This window comes from Meles meles, chromosome 21 (genome assembly GCF_922984935.1).
Source record: "Meles meles chromosome 21, mMelMel3.1 paternal haplotype, whole genome shotgun sequence".
Classification (NCBI taxonomy): Eukaryota; Metazoa; Chordata; class Mammalia; order Carnivora; family Mustelidae; genus Meles; species Meles meles.
The window spans coordinates 41,865,127-41,882,204 of record NC_060086.1 but is presented as its reverse complement, the minus strand read 5'-3'; the positions used below and the strand labels follow the sequence as shown (position 1 = coordinate 41,882,204).

The following is a 17,078-nucleotide window of genomic DNA, read 5'->3' as shown; positions in this document are numbered from 1 at the left end:
CGCGGCTCTGCGGGTCCCCAGGTCTCTGTCGGATCCGCTCCCGTTCACCCCCTTCTCCGCGCTGCGCGTCCGGCCCTGGGCTGCAGCTCCAGCCTCTGCGCGCGGGGCACCGGCTCTTGCACGGCTAACACCAGCGGGAGGGGGCGCCGTCTCCGGGAGGCCCGGACCCCGGCCCGCGGACACAGAGCCCCCGCGCAGCCCACGGGGCTCGGAGAGTGAAGGCGCCGAGCCCTGGCAGCGGCAGCGGACACGCCGGGGCGCCACCGGCAACAGGCGGGGAGGCGGCCCTGGACCCCGCGGAGAGTGGAAGCGTCCCAGCCTCCCGCGGCCGGCCTCGGGGTCTCCGGCAGGGGCGGCGTGGGGAGGGGCGCCCGGGAGCCGCCCCTCACCCGCCGGGCTGCGCGCGGCGGAGAAAGCAGAAACTGAGCGGCGCGGCGGAGAGTCCCGGGGGAGCCGGGTTCTGGGAAGAGAAACTTGCGGGCGCAGCCGGGGACGGGAGGCGGGGGCGCTCGGCGGGGGTTCCTCGCCACCCCTCACCGGCGCCGCCCGCGGTCTCGAAAGCCGGCTCCCGCCTGCTCGCTGGGCGTCTGAAGGCTGGGCCGCTGGCCTCGCGGGGTCGCCACCGCTCAGCGGCTGCGGCCGTCCTGCCCCGCCCGGAGGGAGGGGCCGCCCGCGCAGTGCGGGGTCCTGTGGAGCCTGCCGGGGACCCAGAGGCCGCCGCCCCGCACCCGGAGCCTGCACCTCCGCCCCCTCCCGCGCCTTCTCCACCCTCCCGGGACCTGCGGCCACCCCGGCGCCCCCGGCCCCCCGCGGGACGTCTCCGGGTACCCCGCGTCGTGCCTCCCAGGATCCCCGGCGCGCAGCGCGGCCCCCGGAGCTCCGGCCCACCCCTCCTACCTCGCGCGGGGTTCCCCGAGCCTCTCCCGGCCCCAGACCCCCTCCCGTAGGTCCCCAGAGCGGCCCTGGGCAGACCCCCTCGAGCCCCGCGGGCATGCTCCGGCTCCTGGCGCTGCTGCTCCCGCTGCTGCCGCCGTCACCGGTGAGCGCCCCGGAGCCCTCCGCGCAGGACGTGAGCCTGGGAGTGGTAAGTGCGGGGGTCTTCGCGCTCCTGGGATCTGCGGGGTGGGGGTGGGGTCCGGACGAGGCTGGGGGCTGATTCAGTCGCCAAAGAGTGACTGGGGATGGGGTCTGGGGACCCAGATTCTTGGACCCATCTGTTTGGGGGCTGGGATTTGAAGATCTTTTGAGGGGTAGGGATAGGGAGGTGGAGGACAGGACTGTTGGGTCTGGACACAACCCAGGGCTGGAGAGCTTGGGCTTTGAGATAGACAACAGGCGGTCACCTGGGGACAGCTGGGCCCTCCTGTGTTCTGGATGCCCGGATGTGGGGCAAGGAGGGGGGGCTTCCAGAATGGTGGTAGGAAGGGGGTGTCTCTCCCACTCATCCCACTTCACCTGTTCCCTCCTTTGGTCTAGGACTGGCTGACCCGCTATGGCTATCTGCCACCACCCCACCCTGCCCAAGCCCAGCTGCAGAGCCCTGCAAAGCTGAGGGATGCTATTAAGGTCATGCAGAGGTTTGCCGGCCTACCTGAGACAGGTGTCCTGGGTAGGTAGACCCCCAGCCCTCCCCAACCCTCCCCAGCCCTGCCTCTGCACCCAGCCTGACCATTAGCCAGCAGTGGCTAAACCTCAGCGTGCACCTGAATCACAGGATCTGCAAAACGCTGGTCTTGGGGCCAAACCCATGAGATTCTCAGGCATTCCTTTTTCAATAAGTATATACTAAGAATCTCTTACGTGTAAGGCCATTTCAGGCTCTGCTGGTGCAGTGATGAACAAAGCAGAAGAGGTCCCTGCTCTCATGGGACTCACACACACAGTTCGAGAACAAACATATGCGAGATAATTTCAGTTAGTTATGCATGTTTTGAAGAAGATAAAATGCTAGTCAGGGCAGATCACTCTGGAAGGTGTGATGGGGTGAGAGGAGCTCACATGACATAAAGAACTCATAAGATGCACGTAGAAGGAGCCAGCCATGGGAAGATGTGGGAGAGGAGTGTCCCGGGGAAGTGCAAAGACCCTGTGGTAGGCTCAAGCTGGTGTACCTGTGATGAGAAGAGGATTAAAAAGTCAAGCAAGAACCTGACTGGGAATTGGGGGTGGGGGGGGCGATGGTTGAAAGGTGTTTGGGATTGATTACAAGCACGATAAACCCCTGGAGGGTTTGAAGGAGGGAGGCAATTGGATTGGCTTTACAGTTGAAGCTTCCTCTGCTTGCTGATGGAGCCTGGAGGGTGGGAATGGAGACCAGGAAGGAGGCAATTGAATCCAGGGTACATATTTTGGAGGCAGTGCTGAGAGGCTCATCTGTCGCATAAAATGGGGAAGAGAGAACTTAGGGGATGCTGGCTAGCTACAAGGGAGGTAGGACCTTTCTCTGTCCTGTCCACTGGATACTCTTTGTCACCTCAACCAATGACGTGAGGTTTGACCTTCATTTGAAGATGGGGGGACAGCTGGGAAGGGAGCTGAGCTAGGAAAGGGGATTCCAGGCAGATCTAATCTGGGAAACTGGAGACCCCAAAACCTGGGGGCTTTGGACTTTAGGATGTGGTGAAGACTAGGGACCTAGAGTGTGAGGTATGGACAAGCAACATTCCAAGGGGCTCTGGCCTCAATGAGAGGAATCGGCATGCAGCCCCGTGGCTCCTTTCTCCAGAGTCCAGGCACCGGGGCCCAGGGAAGCAGGAGCCCCAGATCCAGATCTGATCACCACATGAGGCAGCCAGTCCATCCAGTGCTCAGTACAGAGGGTGACACCGCCCTGAAGAGCTGAGTCCTAATTTGACCTGAGCTGGCTACCAGACCTGGAGAGCCCATGTTCACATCCAAGCCGCGGGGCCTCCTGGGGCAAGTTGTTTAACGTCTCCAAGCCTCAGTGTGTCCGCGTAGAAAGTTAGCTGGTAGCTACCAGGTAGACAGTGGGGTAGAGCAGGTTGTCCTACTGCTGATCCCCTTCCCCCCACATCCTCTCTCCCAGACCGCGTGACGATGGCCACCATGCAGAGGCCCCGCTGCTCCCTGCCCGATGTGCTGGGGGTGGCCGAGCTGGTCAGGCGCCGGCGGCGCCGGCGGCGATACGCTCTGAGCAACAGCAAGTGGGAGAAGCGAACCCTGACGTGGAGGTAGGTCCCGGCGCACACCCCGCCCGCCTGCCTGCTGGGCCCGTGCCGAACCCCTGCCTTCTGTCTCCCCAGGGTTCGCTCCTTCCCCCAGAGCTCAGCACTGACCGAGGAGACAGTGCGGACCCTCATGCACCATGCCCTGAGCACCTGGGGCATTGAGTCAGGCCTCAGATTCCAGGAGCTGGTTTCTCAGGACCCGACAGAGCCCGACATCCTCATCGACTTCGCCCGGGCATATCACCAGGACAGTTATCCCTTCGACGGGCAGGGAGGTACCCTCGCCCACGCCTTCTTCCCCGGGGAGCATCCCATCTCTGGGGACACTCATTTTGATGATGAGGAGACCTGGACTTACGGCTCAAAAGGTATGATCTCCCTATTCTGAGACATCCTCTCCCCAGGTCTGTCTTTAAGAATTCGGTTTCATTCACATGTATTGATGGGGACTGTAGCGGTTTGGCTTCTCCAGAGAAACAGAACCAGTAGGTTGCATGTGTGCATGCACGGTGATTTATTTCAAGGAATTGGCTCATGGCATTGTGGAGGCCCGCAAACCCAAAATCTGTAGGACAGGCACGCAAGACTGGGAATTCAAGTGAGAGTTGGTGCTGCGGTCCTCGGTCTGATATCTGCAGAGCAAGCCAGGTGGCTGGAAACCCAGGTGTGATTTCTGTGTTGCAATCTGGAGGCAGAATTCCTCTCTCTCTGGGAAACCTCAGGTTTTAGGCTTAGGGCCTTCAACTGCTTAGACGAGGCCCACCCACCATGGCCCACAATCTGCTTTACTTACAGTCCACTGATTGTAGATGTTAATCACGTCTACGAAATAACCTACACAACAGCATCTACACTGGTGTTTGACTAAACCACTGGGCACCGTAGTCTGGCTAAGTTGACAGAAAATTACCCATCACCGAGGCCTCTCAGGAGTCCCAGCTCTGAGCTGCAGAATTAAAGAGGTGAAGACAGGTCCTTCAGCTGAGTCAGAACAATAACCGGCAGTTGCTACACACGGTGACGCAACTTGGGGGAATCCTAGCAGAGGAAGTCCTCTAGCCTCCGGTGCTCAGAAGAGAAGCCTACCCAAAGCCTTTGACTGACAGGGCTTCCTATAAGTGGTCAAGTGACTTTGTTCATCCTGCATATGTATACTGAGGGCCAACTAGCACATGAGGTCCTGTTCCCCCGGGGTATGGGGGGCTACGGGGAGGACGCAGAGAAAAAAGCAAGTCAGTGAGCTAGCTGAGTCCAGGTTGTCAGGGGGAGGGGCACAGGGGGCCATCTGGGGCTGGAAGTTTGAAATATGGTGTTGGGAGGCAGGCTGTAGAGGACGGATGGATGGTGTGTCTCATAACACAGAAGGCCTTGGAAGCACAGGGACAGAATGGGGAGGATGGGGGAAGGGAACCGGAACCATGGAAGTTCTGGCATTCTGGAAGGGCCACTGGCTGCAGAGTCCAGAAAAGATGGTGATGGGAGTCAGAGGACAGTTGAGTCAGGATGGGCAAAGAGTGGGGTCTAACTGAACCCTGGGGGCAGAGGGGGTGGGAGGAAGGGGTGATGGTTCAGGGGCTCCTGGAGGAGGGAGAACAGGCTCTCGGAAGGTGGAGGGGAGTTCAGGTTGGCTGCGTGTTGGCTGCCCTTGTGGGCCATTCATGTGGGCGATGCTTTCATGGTCAAGTGTCTCGCTCTAGAACGGGGACTTCTCAGACCTGGGTCAGGTTCTCCGTTAGCACAGCTCAAGATGAAAGTTCTTATGCAAGCAGTTTCTCAGGGTATGTTCTTGGGGGAAAGGGAAATAAAAGCGGGCTGGGGAAAGCAGCTAAGTCAGGATGCGGTCTCAGCTGCGAGGAGCCCGACCCATATAGCTGGTCCTGCCTGGAGGCCAGGGGTCCAGGTCTTCTAGTCACTCCGCAAGTCACTGGCTGTGAGCCGCAGCAGGAGGCTGGCCAGGAGGGAGAGCCGTTTTCGGGGGAGGGGGCATCTGGGAGAGGGACACACAGGCTCTGACTTGGACGAGGTGCCCTTAGCATCCACAGAAGTGAGGTTGTGTAACGCAGCATTTAATCACACCAGCTAGAAGCGAACTCCGATCAGGGCTCAGTGGTCGGCTGCTATGAGCTGGCCCAGTGGCATTCAGAGGTTGGTAAGGTTTCGGGAGGGGAGTGTAGGACGTGAAGGTCAAGCACAGAGCTGTGGAGAGCCCCACAGGGAGGGGGAGGAGAGAAGGAGAGGAGGAACCAAGGGAAATGGAGAAAGAACAGGTCCACAGGTGACCAGGAATGAGAGTGAGGAGGGACTCAGGCAGCAGTAGGCAGGGCAGCAACCAGGCCGGTATGTTACATGGGCCTGGATTTGATCATCTAAGGACAAAGTGACCTTGGTGCCTACAGACTTGGCGGGTGGGGGAGGAGTCCTGACCAGCATGAAGTGAGGCGTGAGAAGGGCTGAGGAAGTAAAGACTGAGTTTAGACCACTGACCACAGAACTTGCTAGGGAAGGGCAGGGGGGTGGAGGCGGGCAGATAGGTACTGGGGTGGCTTAGGACGAGGGAGACTTGAGCCCTTTGTGATGTTGGGTGAGCCAACAGAAAGAAAGAGATGGGGAATGGATGAATACATTCATGCATGGATAGATTGATGGATGATGGATGGACAGGTGGATAGATGGATGGATGGACAGGTGGATGGATGGATGGATGGATGGATGGATGGATGGATGGATGGACAAGTGGATGGGTGGATGGATGGATGGATGGATAGATAGATTGATGGATGGATGGATGGACAAGTGGATGGATGATGGACAGGTGGATGGATGGATGGACAGGTGGATGGATGGATGGATAGATTGATGGATGGATGGACAAGTGGATGGATGGATGGACAAGTGGATGGATGATGGACAGGTGGATGGATGGATGGACAGGTGGATGGATGGATGGATAGATTGATGGATGGATGGACAAGTGGATGGATGGATCAATGGATGGATGGATGGGTAGACAAGTGGATAGGTGGATGGATGGATGGATAGACTGCTGGATGGATGGACAAGTGGATGGATGGATGGATGGATGGATGGATGGATGGATGAATGGATGGATGGATGGACAAGTGGATAGGTGGATGGATGGATGGATAGACTGCTGGATGGATGGACAAGTGGATAGATGGATGGACAGGTGGATGGATGGATGCATGCGGAAAGATGGATGGATGGATAGACACTTGGATGCAGGGATGGATGGAGGGATGGGTGGGGCATTGTTCTTGTCCTTTTGGAGGTAAGTGAAGCGAGGTCCTTGCATAGGACAGGGCAGGACAGGAGGTGAGCGTGGGGGAGGGGGAGCTGTCTGCCCAGGCACACAGGAAGTTACAGATTACATCGGATGGCCTGTCCTGATGAAATAGGAAATACATTTGTCAGCATTTGTCACCTAAGAGTTGGGGCGAGAGCTGGGGTGCAGCCTGAGGGGCCGTGTGCCTGGCGTTCAGGCTAGCGGAGAGCACAAAGGAGCTGTTCGTTGAGGTCTAGAGCAGAGCTGAGCGGAGGTGCTGAGGAACCCCAAGAAAGGCCACCGGGATCTCATGGGTGGGGCTGCAGGTGTGTGTCTTCCCCCAGCTGCAAAGCAGGGTGTGGCCAAAGGAGAGGCAAAGCAGGGTTAGGAGGGGTGAGGTGAGGGAAGAAAGACATCTACTTGATGTGGACACCAGACTTCCTCCCGTTTCTCAGAAAAAGGCTCCCGGGCAATAAGAAAACCCACAGCCAACAAAATTATCCAGTACCTGTGCAGTTTGACCCAGACCATCTGAAGTCACTGCTGAAAGGCAGGACGATGTAGGCAGAGGACTTGGCTATACCGTCATTGGACTTGACCTCCCTGTGCCTCAGTTTCCCACCCATCAAATGAGGGCAGGAAGAAGAGGTTTTATGAGAGGAAAATGTGGGCAAGTACTCACTACTCTTCTTAAGACTCGCTCACTCATTTCTTTCTTACACTCTCATCCAGCAGCCCCTAGGGGTTGAGAGAAATTTGCTTTTCGGATCACCAGGTCCCTTCCAATAAGCCCACTTTCAGCAGCGCCGGCCCGAGTTAGAGATCGCATGCAGTAGATCAGCATCTGAGGACATCGCGCCTCCTCGGGCGGCCGCTTGCCTCGCTTGCCATCTTGCTGTCCTGGTCGCTTGGCCTCTCAGCGGCGGGAGCAGGAGCTGGCCCGCGGATCGATAAGGAGCTGGGATTTGGCCAGCAACTGGGAGCATGAAGAGGCTCATCCTGGCGCCCAGGCTGGTCCTCAGGGAAGAAGCTGTGGTCAGAGAGGCTGGGTACGAGGCTGGCCGCTAGGGCCAGCAGGCTGTGGTCTGAGAGTGCCTGCCCGAGGAGGTGGATGGACTGCAGAGGCAGGAAGGCAGCCAGGACCCTGGGGAGGCAGGGGAAGGGTGGAGGCTGTGGGAAGGGGGAAATGGGGGAGGGCGACAGAGGACTGAGGGGTGGGGGCCTGGAGGGGTGCACCTGGGAGGAGGGGGAGGGCCGTGGGGGTGGGAGCGGGGTGAAGGTCTTGGGAACAGAGGCTGAGGAGACCATGGGTGGGGAGTTCTGACCACAGACAAGCTGAGAGGAGGGAAACTCCAGGGACTGGGGCTTCTGAGAGAGAGAGGGAGAGAGAGAAATGCATCCCTGTGTTTCCTGTTTACCCCAGAGTGTTCCTTATAGACAGGCTTCCCTGCCTGGGGGCCGGCTTCCTCTGCCCAGACTGTCTCCTCCTGCCCCTTCCCTAACCTCTTCTGTGGGTCTCTTCAGCCTGGTACCCAAGTTTCCAGAACTGCCAAGTAAGGCTACTAAAAAAGTCTACCAAATAAGTGAACACAGACAAGAAGGACAAAATGGCTCACGGAAGGGTCCGGGGACGGCCATCTCTGGAGGGTCTCCTGGCTGCTCCCCTCTGCCCCACTCCAGGGGCTTCCAGGCTGCCTCCCTTCCTGGTGTGGGGGAGGGGCACAGGTCTAGTCCCAGTTCCCTCCTTCCCCAGATGGCGAGGGGACTGACCTGTTCGCTGTGGCTGTCCATGAGTTTGGCCACGCCCTGGGCCTGGGCCACTCCTCGGCACCCAACTCGATTATGAGGCCCTTCTACCAGGGGCCGGTTGGCGAACCCCACAAGTACCGCCTGTCCCAGGACGACCGCGAAGGCCTGCAGCAGCTCTACGGTATGGGGGCGGGAGAGGGGTGCTCTGCCCGCGGCCTCCACTGCAGCAGGGCAGGAAACTCAGGCCTTGCTGACTCTCTCCCCACAGGGAACATGCCCGAAACCCCCTACGATAAGCCCACAAGGAAACCCCTGGCCCCTGCGCCCCCGCCCCCTGCCCTGCCCCCGGACAGGTGAGTCCCCTTCAGCAGCACGACCGGGGGCGAAGTCCCTAACCTCAGGGTGGTCCTTGGTGAGATGGGCGTGGTGAGCGTCCCTACCCCATAGGACTGTCCTAACAGTTAAGCCAAGAGACCAGGAGCCCCGGCCCCTCTCTGCTCACCTCTCCTTTCCTCCCTAGCCCCTCTCTTCCCGTCCCCGACCGATGCGACGGCAACTTCGACGCCATTGCTAACATCCGCGGTGAGATTTTCTTCTTCAAAGGTGAGTCAGTCACTCCGGATCTCCCGACCCCACAGAGTTGGGGTTTCCCCCCAGGATGCAGCACTTTAAGGGCTAAAACCACAAAGCAAGGCCACTGTACCCGAGCCACGCGCCGGGAGGGAGATCTGTCGCCGTCTCATGCCCCCACGCCCGCCCCTTTCCCTCCACAGGCCCCTGGTTCTGGCGCCTGCAGCCCTCGGGCCAGCTGGTGTCCCCCCGGCCGGCGCGGCTCCACCGCTTCTGGGAGGGGCTGCCCGCGGAGGTGCAGGTCATCCAGGCCGCCTACGCCCGGCATCCCGACGGCCGCATCCTGCTGTTCAGCGGTGAGCGGGGGCCGGGACGGGGCTGGGGCCCGCGCGGGGTGGGGGCGGGGGCGCCCCTGCTCACCTGCGTGTCCCACCCCGCCCCGCAGGCCCCCAGTTCTGGGTGTTCCAGGACCGGCAGCTGGAGGGCGCCCCGCGGCCGCTCACCGAGCTGGGGCTGCCGGCGGGAGAGGAGGTGGACGCCGTGTTCTCGTGGCCGCTGAACGGGAAGACCTACCTGATCCGGGGCGGGCGCTACTGGCGCTACGACGAGGCGGCGGCGCGCGCAGACCCCGGCTACCCCCGCGACCTGAGTCTTTGGGAAGGGGCGCCTCACGCCCCGGACGATGTCAGCGTCAGCAACGCAGGTGGGAGACGGTGCTGGGAGGGGCTGGAGGCCCTGGGCACGCGGAGAGGGGCCGTCCTGGGGGTTTCGGGGAGCCCTCGGGAGAGACGCGGCGCCGCGGGAGAAGCAGCCTGGACCGGCCCCCGAAGTGTTCCTCTCTCCCGCGCAGGTGACACCTACTTCTTCAAGGGCGCCCACTACTGGCGCTTTCCCAAGGGCAGCGTCAAGGCCGAGCCTGACTCCCCCCAGCCCATGGGCCCCAAGTGGCTGGACTGCCCGGCCCCCAGCACCGGTCCACATGTCCCCAGGCCCCCCAAAGCGACCCTGGAACCCGGAACCTGCGATTGCTCTTGCGAAATCAATGAGGCCTCCGGGAGGCAGTCGCTGTCCTTCCTGCTGTCTCTTCTGGCCCTGCTGGTGGGGGGCGTCGCCTCCCCTTAAGGGGGACGGGTCTCCCACCGCGGGTCTGTGTGTGTGTTTGGGGGGTGGTCCTGAGTCGCTGCGGAGGTGCATCCTCTCTTCCCAGGGGCGGGACTCTGCGGGGACGCAGCTGGGAGCGTGTGGGTGGAGTCGGGGGAGAAAGAGCTGGCGCTTGGCCTGGGCAGGTCAGGTGCACGGCGTCGCCTCCCCTGCCCCGACCCGCGCAGTTGCGGGGGTACCGGTGCGCGCTCCTCCCACCGGACGCTCCTTTTCCCGGAATAGCTGGTGTTTCTTAGAGCGCAGCCACCTTGGTGGGAAGCCTTAACCCACCCCCTCCACCCCGCTCCAGGGCCACAGCGGCTCTCAGGAGCAGCTCTGGGCTGTTCCGGCTTTGGAGGAACGGCCTGACTGGCAAACTGAACCCCTGCCTCTGTCTCCACCCACTCGGAGTTTCCCAGGAATGTCCCACTCTGTCCCGCTTCCAAGACATCGGTCCGTGCCACAGGGTTGGAGACCCCAGACCCAGCCCTGAAACTCCCCCTGAGCACACGTGGGTGTGTCTTGGGTGACATCAGTGGCCACCCAGGCGACCCTCCACAACCTAAGCCCCATGCCCCTGCTTTCTGGTCACCACTCTGTACCCAGTACCGTCCCTGCTCAACAGAACGCCCTCCTATAGCCCTACAAATCCCCTGGGTGCCTCCACATCCGAGTGCCGCTTCCCTCAGGAAGAACTCTGGGATTCTCCTCAGCTCTGTGCCCTGTGAACTTAGCTCCCCTCAGTCCTGGGCACTGCTTCCTCAGCACCTCTGGGTGATAAGTGGGTGGGCCACCTCATTCGCCCCTGCCACGACTCCCCGCAGAGTTCAGGATCTAAATCAGTGCCTCTGGAACTATACTTCTGGAATATTCTACATCAGAATCACCTAGGGAACTTAAAAACGCAGACCTCAAAAAAAAAAACCCCAACAGCCCAAAAACACAGACCTCAAAAAACAAATGAAACGAACAACAACAAACTTGCAGACCTCACACCCTCACCCTGAATGGGGGCGAGGGCAAAAGTCTGCATTTGAGTAAGCTTGGGGGTGGGCAAGGAAGCTGGAACAGCAGCTGGGAACCCCGTCCTGTGGTTTTCCTGTGTCTCTGCCATGTTCTCCTCCTAGGGGCCAGGCTCTTGACATTTCCGGTAGAGTCTGATTGATGGCCCTGGTCTTTGGGTGGGGGCACTTAGGCACCCTTCTTTGGTTTCGCTCCAGCCCTCAGGGCTGCCTGGGTGGGGGCTGAGGGCGGAAGTCCCAGAATGCAGGGAGGTTGCCTGCCTGTCAGTCAGTGGGGGGGGGGAGGCGTGGGCTGCAACAAGCTGACCAGTAGGAGGGCAACAACCAGAGGTCTTCAACCAGTCCATGACCTGGGAATCCTAAACTGCCGGAAATCCAGAAATCCGGGCTTCTGTCAGGATCCTTTCAAAATAGGTGGAGAAGGAAACTTGTATTTCAAAAATCTTACAAGCCCCATACAGGAGGGCGAAGAAAATGAAAGCCCTTCATTGCTTCTGAGCACAGATGGACCTGGCATGAGTTTGGCCACAAGAGCTTGATAGACCTGAATCTCACTCTGTTTTGTAGACGAAGGTGGTGTTCAGAGTTGGTGGGCAGTGGGGTGGCAGATGGAGAGAGAATGAGTAGGAGAAGAAAGCAGAGAGGAGAACCCAAAATTGGCCAGGGGAGCTCAGAGGACCAGCATCCAAGGTGAAATCTGTGCTATCATTGCTCCGTAGAAACTTTTCTAGCTTTTAAAAATATATTAAGTATACTTCAGGAAAATGCCACGTCAAATTTTTAGTTTTATTTATTTTTTAATGGCGTGGTCCCATCTGTGCTTCAAAGGACACCCTAAGAAGTGAAAAGATCACCCAAAAATGGGAGACCGCATTTGCAAAGGACATAAGTGAAAAGAGACTTGTATCCGAAATATATAACATACTCTTACAATGTCATTACAAGAAGGGTAACAACCCCGTTTAAAAAGGGGCAGAGGATCAGAATAGACCCTCCTTCAAGGAAGATGGCCCAGTGGTCAGCAGCACCTGAGAACTGCTCTAGGTCACTCGTCCTAAGGGGAAAGCAACTGCAGACCACACTGGGGGCTATTTCACACCCCGGCGGTGGCTGAACTCAAAACAACATCGTCGTAAATGCGGGAGGGACTGGAACTCTCTACTGCTGCTGCTGGGATACAAAATGGTGCAGTGACTTTGAAACAGTTACCATGACTCAGCCGTTCCTCTCCTAGGTGTCTACCCAAGAGAAGGAAAAACCTGTCTACAGAAACCTGCACACATGTGCTCACGGAGTCAGGATTCATAATGGCCAAAAGGTAGAAACAGCTCGAATGTCCCATCCGCAGGGGAACGGCTACGTAAGGTGGCAGACTTGTGCGACGGAATATTATTCAGCTGTAAAAAGGAGTGATGTTCTTTCCTTTTTTGTAAGATTTTATTTGAGAGAGCATGAGCGCAGCTGAGGGAGAGGGAGAAGCAGGCTTCCCGCTAATCAGGGAGCCCCATTCAGGACTGGATCCCATGATCCCGGGATCATGACTGGAGCAGAAGGCAGAAGCTTAACTGACTGAGCCCCTCAAGCGTCCCAGGAATGAAGTTCTCATACGTGGCGCCACCAACATGGATTGAAAAGACCATGCTAAGTGCAGGGAGCCAGACACAAAGGTCGTGTAGTGTGACCGTTTCCATGTGACTCCATTTATATGAACTGTCCAGAACAGGGGAAATCTGGAGACAGAGAGTAAATGAGGGGTTTCCTAGGACTGGTGGGGGTGGGGTTTGGGGATCTGGGGGTTCTGGCTAAGGGGTATGGGATTTCTCCTTGAGGTGATGAAAAGCCTACATTTGGACGGGTGAATTGTATGTGAATTCTTTCTGACTAAAAGCATAAAGAAAATGTCACAGTCCGCAACGAAACACAAAATGGCTGCAGACGGTGGTTTTTGTGATCCAGTCCTGGCGGGGCCTGCAGAAGTGCGAAATGATACATTTCTGCAGTTTAAGCAACCCTGGCTTGAGTGCTGTTTTGTGTGAGCTCCAGGCGCCCATACAGGGGAAAGACAGAGGCTGCGCTGAACTGGGAGGGGCTTTGGCCCCAGAGCAGGGGGGCAGGGAGCTGGGGTGAGCCGCAGGAGGACTGCCTGGCGCCTGGGAGGTCCCCCCTCTGCCCCGCCACACTCAGGTGCCTGAGGGCTGCGGGACCGTGACATCCCTCGGCCCCAGGAGAGCTCAGGACAGCCTGGTCATCCGGGCCTAGGCCGGCAGCAAGCCACGCTCAGCCTCTGCTGAGGGCTTCATCCTGTCCCCTGGCAGCAGGGCATCAGCTCCTGCTATCCCTGCAGGGGCCCGTGGGCCAGTCCGTTTGGGTGCCTGCCTGGTGGGCGCGCCCCGGGGGTCCGGCAGGTCCTGCTACCCCGGGGGCCAGTTCCCGGAAGGTTCTTGGAACCTTCTCTGGACTTTGGTGCTGGGATCCACTCCACTCCATGTGACCTGGCCAGCATTCCTCAGGACCTTGACCCCCCCAGCTGGATGACTTCATTTTCCAGCGCTCAGAGAACATCTCTGTGTGCTTTTCCAAGTCTGGACTTTCCCGCTGCCCCTCCCTCATCCCAGGCTGAGGAGGTTGGGGAAGGGGCCTGTTTCCAGGCTCTGAGATTCCTGCCCGAGCTCGGGGTGTGGAGGGGCCTAGGCTAGAGCTGTGTCCACCCACCCCCCTCTCAGGCCCTTGGGTCTCCCTGCCTGTCATTCGCTTCTGTCTCTGTGTGAACAGACACACACAGCCCCACATCCTGCCAGTTTCCTCCCTCCGCCCTCCTCCCTCCTTCCTCTTAAAAGAGTGGCTCTTTCTCAGAAGCAGAAACCTCAGAAACCTCAGCTGGGAGAATCTGTGAGAAGGTGATGGCTCGGGAGGGAGCTGCAGCCGAAGAGACTTTCCATGGGTGGTGGGGAGGCTGCTTCTCTGAAGACTCCTGCATACACTTGTTCCTCTCTCACTAGGTCACAGCCCCTGGAGACCTGAATAGCCATGGGCTTCTCCAAGGTGAGTGAGAACGAGTGGGGGGCGGGGGGGGAGGCCTGGATACCATATCCGTGCTGCGGGTCCCCCTCCTCCCACCTGCACTGGCCGCCCGACCTCTGGATCCCTCCACATGCACCTGGCTCTGTCCCATTCTCCTGGGCCAGTGGGGGAGCCCCCTGGGGAAGCAGGGGGTCTGAGCCACTCAGTCTCACAATGACCCTGAGCTTGCTGGGTCAAGTGCTCTGCCATCCCTTTCCTGAAATTCTGAATAATTTGTTGACAAATGGCCTCACAGTCTTCTTTTGCTCTGAGTCACTCACTGTATTATTTTTTTAAGATTTTATTTATTTGTCACAGAGAGAGAAAGAGCATACAAGCAGGGGAAGTGGCCGGTAGAGGCAGAGAGAAGCAGGCTCCCTGCTGATCCCAGGATCTGGGGATCAGGACCTGAGCTGAAGGCAGACGCTTAACCCACTGAGCCCCCCGGGCATCCCTGAGTTACTCACTTTACAGAGCAGGTCCTGGTTGTGTGGCCAGATGTCCTGTCTGGGGGTAAATTACAGGGGGGCAGCTCTGCGTCTGTGTCTTTGCGTGTGTCAGGGGTCCTGAGGAACAGTGTGTGTTGTGGGACAAAGGAGTTACTCTAGGAGCTAGACCCCACATGTGTGTGCGGCAGCTGGAGGGGGCCAGAGGAAGCTCCCATCCCAGTAGACCCTGTATGCCCTGGAAACCAGATCTGGCCCTAAGGTAGACTCGTGAAGGAGACTCGGGTGCATCGCACTTCTGTGGGTCAAGCCAAGAGTCTGGGCAGGGGAGACGGGTCTGCAGGTGCCCCAGCCTTTCTGTCACCACCTCGGAGTGCACAGGCTGCTGCCAGTCCTTCCCTTGGCCAACTGTCAGCCGGGATGGAGAGCTCAGGGCTTCGGTTACACAGACGACCCCGCACCCTGCGAGCAATGTTCCTTCGTGCGCACACGTGTGCGGGTGCGCACAGGAATACAGCAAGTGGGGGGGGGCAAGGTCACAGGAGCCTGAACATCACCGTTACCTCCACAGTCAGGCAAAGACCCGAATGAGGCATTACGACTTGAGCTGGTAAGAACCGCTTCTCCATGCATGGTTGGGGGAGTGGGGTGTGGGGGTATCTGGGTTCTGCTGCATGGAACTAGGAATGTCCCGACCCCAGGGGCGGCGAGGGGGAGGATCATGCATGTCTTTCCCACCTCTGCCTCTCCACTGCTCACAGCACCGGTTGGTGGACGTTTACTGTAATCATCATCAGAGTGAGCCAGAAGGAGAGGACGAGGTGGGTCACTGTGTCCCCCACTCCCCTGCTCTCTGCAGTCTGGCTTGGGTGGGTGATTTCACGATGATGGTGGCGACGGGGAAGAGAAAGGTGCTCCACAGGTTTGCTCATTCCTTCCACTGGACAGACCCCTGCAATACGCTCATCTCTCAGTTCACACCTGTGTGGCAGGTGTGTACACAGGTGAGGAACGCGGAGGCCCCCGGAGGCTTAGGAAGGCATCCAAGTCATTGGGCGTATGGATGACGGCACTGGGGAACCAGACACCTGGTCCCCAGGCCCCTGGGGAGGACCCAGCTATGGGAGCCTTGGCGAGCCTGGCAAGCTTATAGCCGAGGGGCTTGGGATAAGACTGAGCGAGGGAGGGGCTGGGAGGATTTTGAACACGTGATTTTTCCCCACCAGGAGGAGTTAGCGCTGTGGGAGCTGGAGGTGAGTCTGGGCACCGGCCCTCCCTGACGCTGGTTCCCCAGGGCGGGGCCATGCACGGCCACGTCAGGGGGTCTGGGCCCCAGGTCTGGGCTCACGGCTCCCCTGGAGCCAGGGAGGTGACGGGGGACTGCAGCCAGCAGGAGCAGGTCCGTAGCCTCCGCACCCCGGTCTCCCCAGGACGGCGTCGACGAGGCCTTGCTCAACACCGTGGACCTGAACTACCAGAACGACAGTCAGGTGCGTGAGGCGCCCATCGGGGCCTCCTTGCTTCCCATCCCCACCGGTTCTGTCTGTCTGAACCTTGGTGCTCTCAGGTAAGGACAGCCCCGCTGAGCGGACGTGGGGGGCTATCGGCAGGAAGTGGGCAGCTTCCGTCCGTGGGCTTCGTAAAGTTGGGGAGGCCTCAGCGCGGGCCAGGACCTGAAGGGCCCCCCAACCCCGTCCCTGCAGGACTCCTCTCCGTTACTTCCCGAGGTGCAGCAGGAATTGCGGTCCAGGCTCGGGAAGTCGTCTGTCATTTCCCGTGAAGGCCAGGATTTCAAGAGCCGGGATCCCAGGGAGTCCTTCTCGGGCAGGGTCCTGAGGTTGTTTCAGAGGCTGCTGGGCTGCCTGCTGCAGAAGTGGCGGGCCCTGCTGGCTTGGCTTCGCGCCATGGCTGCCGGCCTGCAGGCCCTCTGCCGCGCGGTGGAGGCCGTCTGGAGCGTGTTCAAGGATTTCTGCTCCTCCAGCGTGCAGGCCCTGGAATTTGGCATCCAGACCTAGCCAGAACCCCCTGGCCAGTTTTGGTCTCCGGGTCTGACCCTTGCTCTGGCTCCCGCGTTTTAATAAAAGTTTGTGGAACCCAACCGAGTGCCTGTGGCCTTGGGAGTAGGGGCCCCAGGGGTGGGGGTGGGGCACGTGTCACATGGACCCGGGCTGGGGTCCACCTGACCACTCTCTAATCTGTACATGGGACACGGGGGTCACAACATGGGACATGGGACATGGGGGTCATGGATTTGCTGTGCAGACTGGAAGGCAGATGCCTTGCCTGACGCCTGGTGGGGACTGAGGAAGTCAAGCTTGCAGCCCTCGAGTTTCTCCGACCCTCGTCCTCATCCTTGCGCTGGGCCACAGAAGCTCCTCTGTCTTCCTTCCAAGATCAGAGGCCTTGGGGTTGGGGCACAGGGTGAGAGGGAAGGGGAGGGAGGGTGGACCCCTGCCTGGGTCAGGCTGAGAAGTGGCTTAGGGTGGGGCAGGAGTCGCATCTCAGGCCTGGGGCAGCAACTCGGGGAGGAGAAGGCCGGGGCTGGAAGGGCTCAGCTCAGCTCATCATTTCTTTCTTTCTTTTTTTTTTTTTAAGATTTATTTATTGATTTGAGAGAGAG

General features: G+C 59.2%; 2 protein-coding genes across 4 annotated transcripts; both read left to right on the top strand.

The window, feature by feature from the left end:
* Positions 1-13,971, top strand: MMP25 (matrix metallopeptidase 25). 2 transcript variants are annotated; one of them, XR_006816623.1, is made up of 12 exons: positions 1-1,084; positions 1,477-1,609; positions 3,047-3,191; positions 3,264-3,556; positions 8,225-8,401; positions 8,489-8,573; positions 8,741-8,823; positions 8,994-9,146; positions 9,236-9,493; positions 9,641-11,642; positions 12,187-12,270; positions 13,952-13,971. XR_006816623.1 is itself a non-coding variant. In XM_045992745.1 (10 exons), the coding sequence occupies exons 1-10, from the start codon at positions 992-994 to the stop codon at positions 9,910-9,912; spliced, it is 1,692 nt and encodes a 563-aa protein (XP_045848701.1). In that variant the 5' UTR covers positions 1-991; the 3' UTR covers positions 9,913-12,270. The 2 variants fall into 2 exon arrangements, 1 of the variants encoding a protein (XP_045848701.1); XM_045992745.1 differs by lacking the exon at positions 13,952-13,971 and having other exon boundaries at positions 9,641-12,270.
* Positions 13,856-16,556, top strand: IL32 (interleukin 32). Of its 2 annotated transcripts, XM_045992748.1 has the most exons (6): positions 13,856-13,994; positions 15,030-15,068; positions 15,220-15,279; positions 15,685-15,711; positions 15,889-15,948; positions 16,162-16,556. In XM_045992748.1, the coding sequence occupies exons 1-6, from the start codon at positions 13,980-13,982 to the stop codon at positions 16,471-16,473; spliced, it is 513 nt and encodes a 170-aa protein (XP_045848704.1). In that variant the 5' UTR covers positions 13,856-13,979; the 3' UTR covers positions 16,474-16,556. The 2 variants fall into 2 exon arrangements, with proteins under 2 accessions (XP_045848704.1, XP_045848705.1); XM_045992749.1 differs by lacking the exon at positions 15,220-15,279.
* Positions 16,557-17,078: the final 522 nt, after the last annotated feature.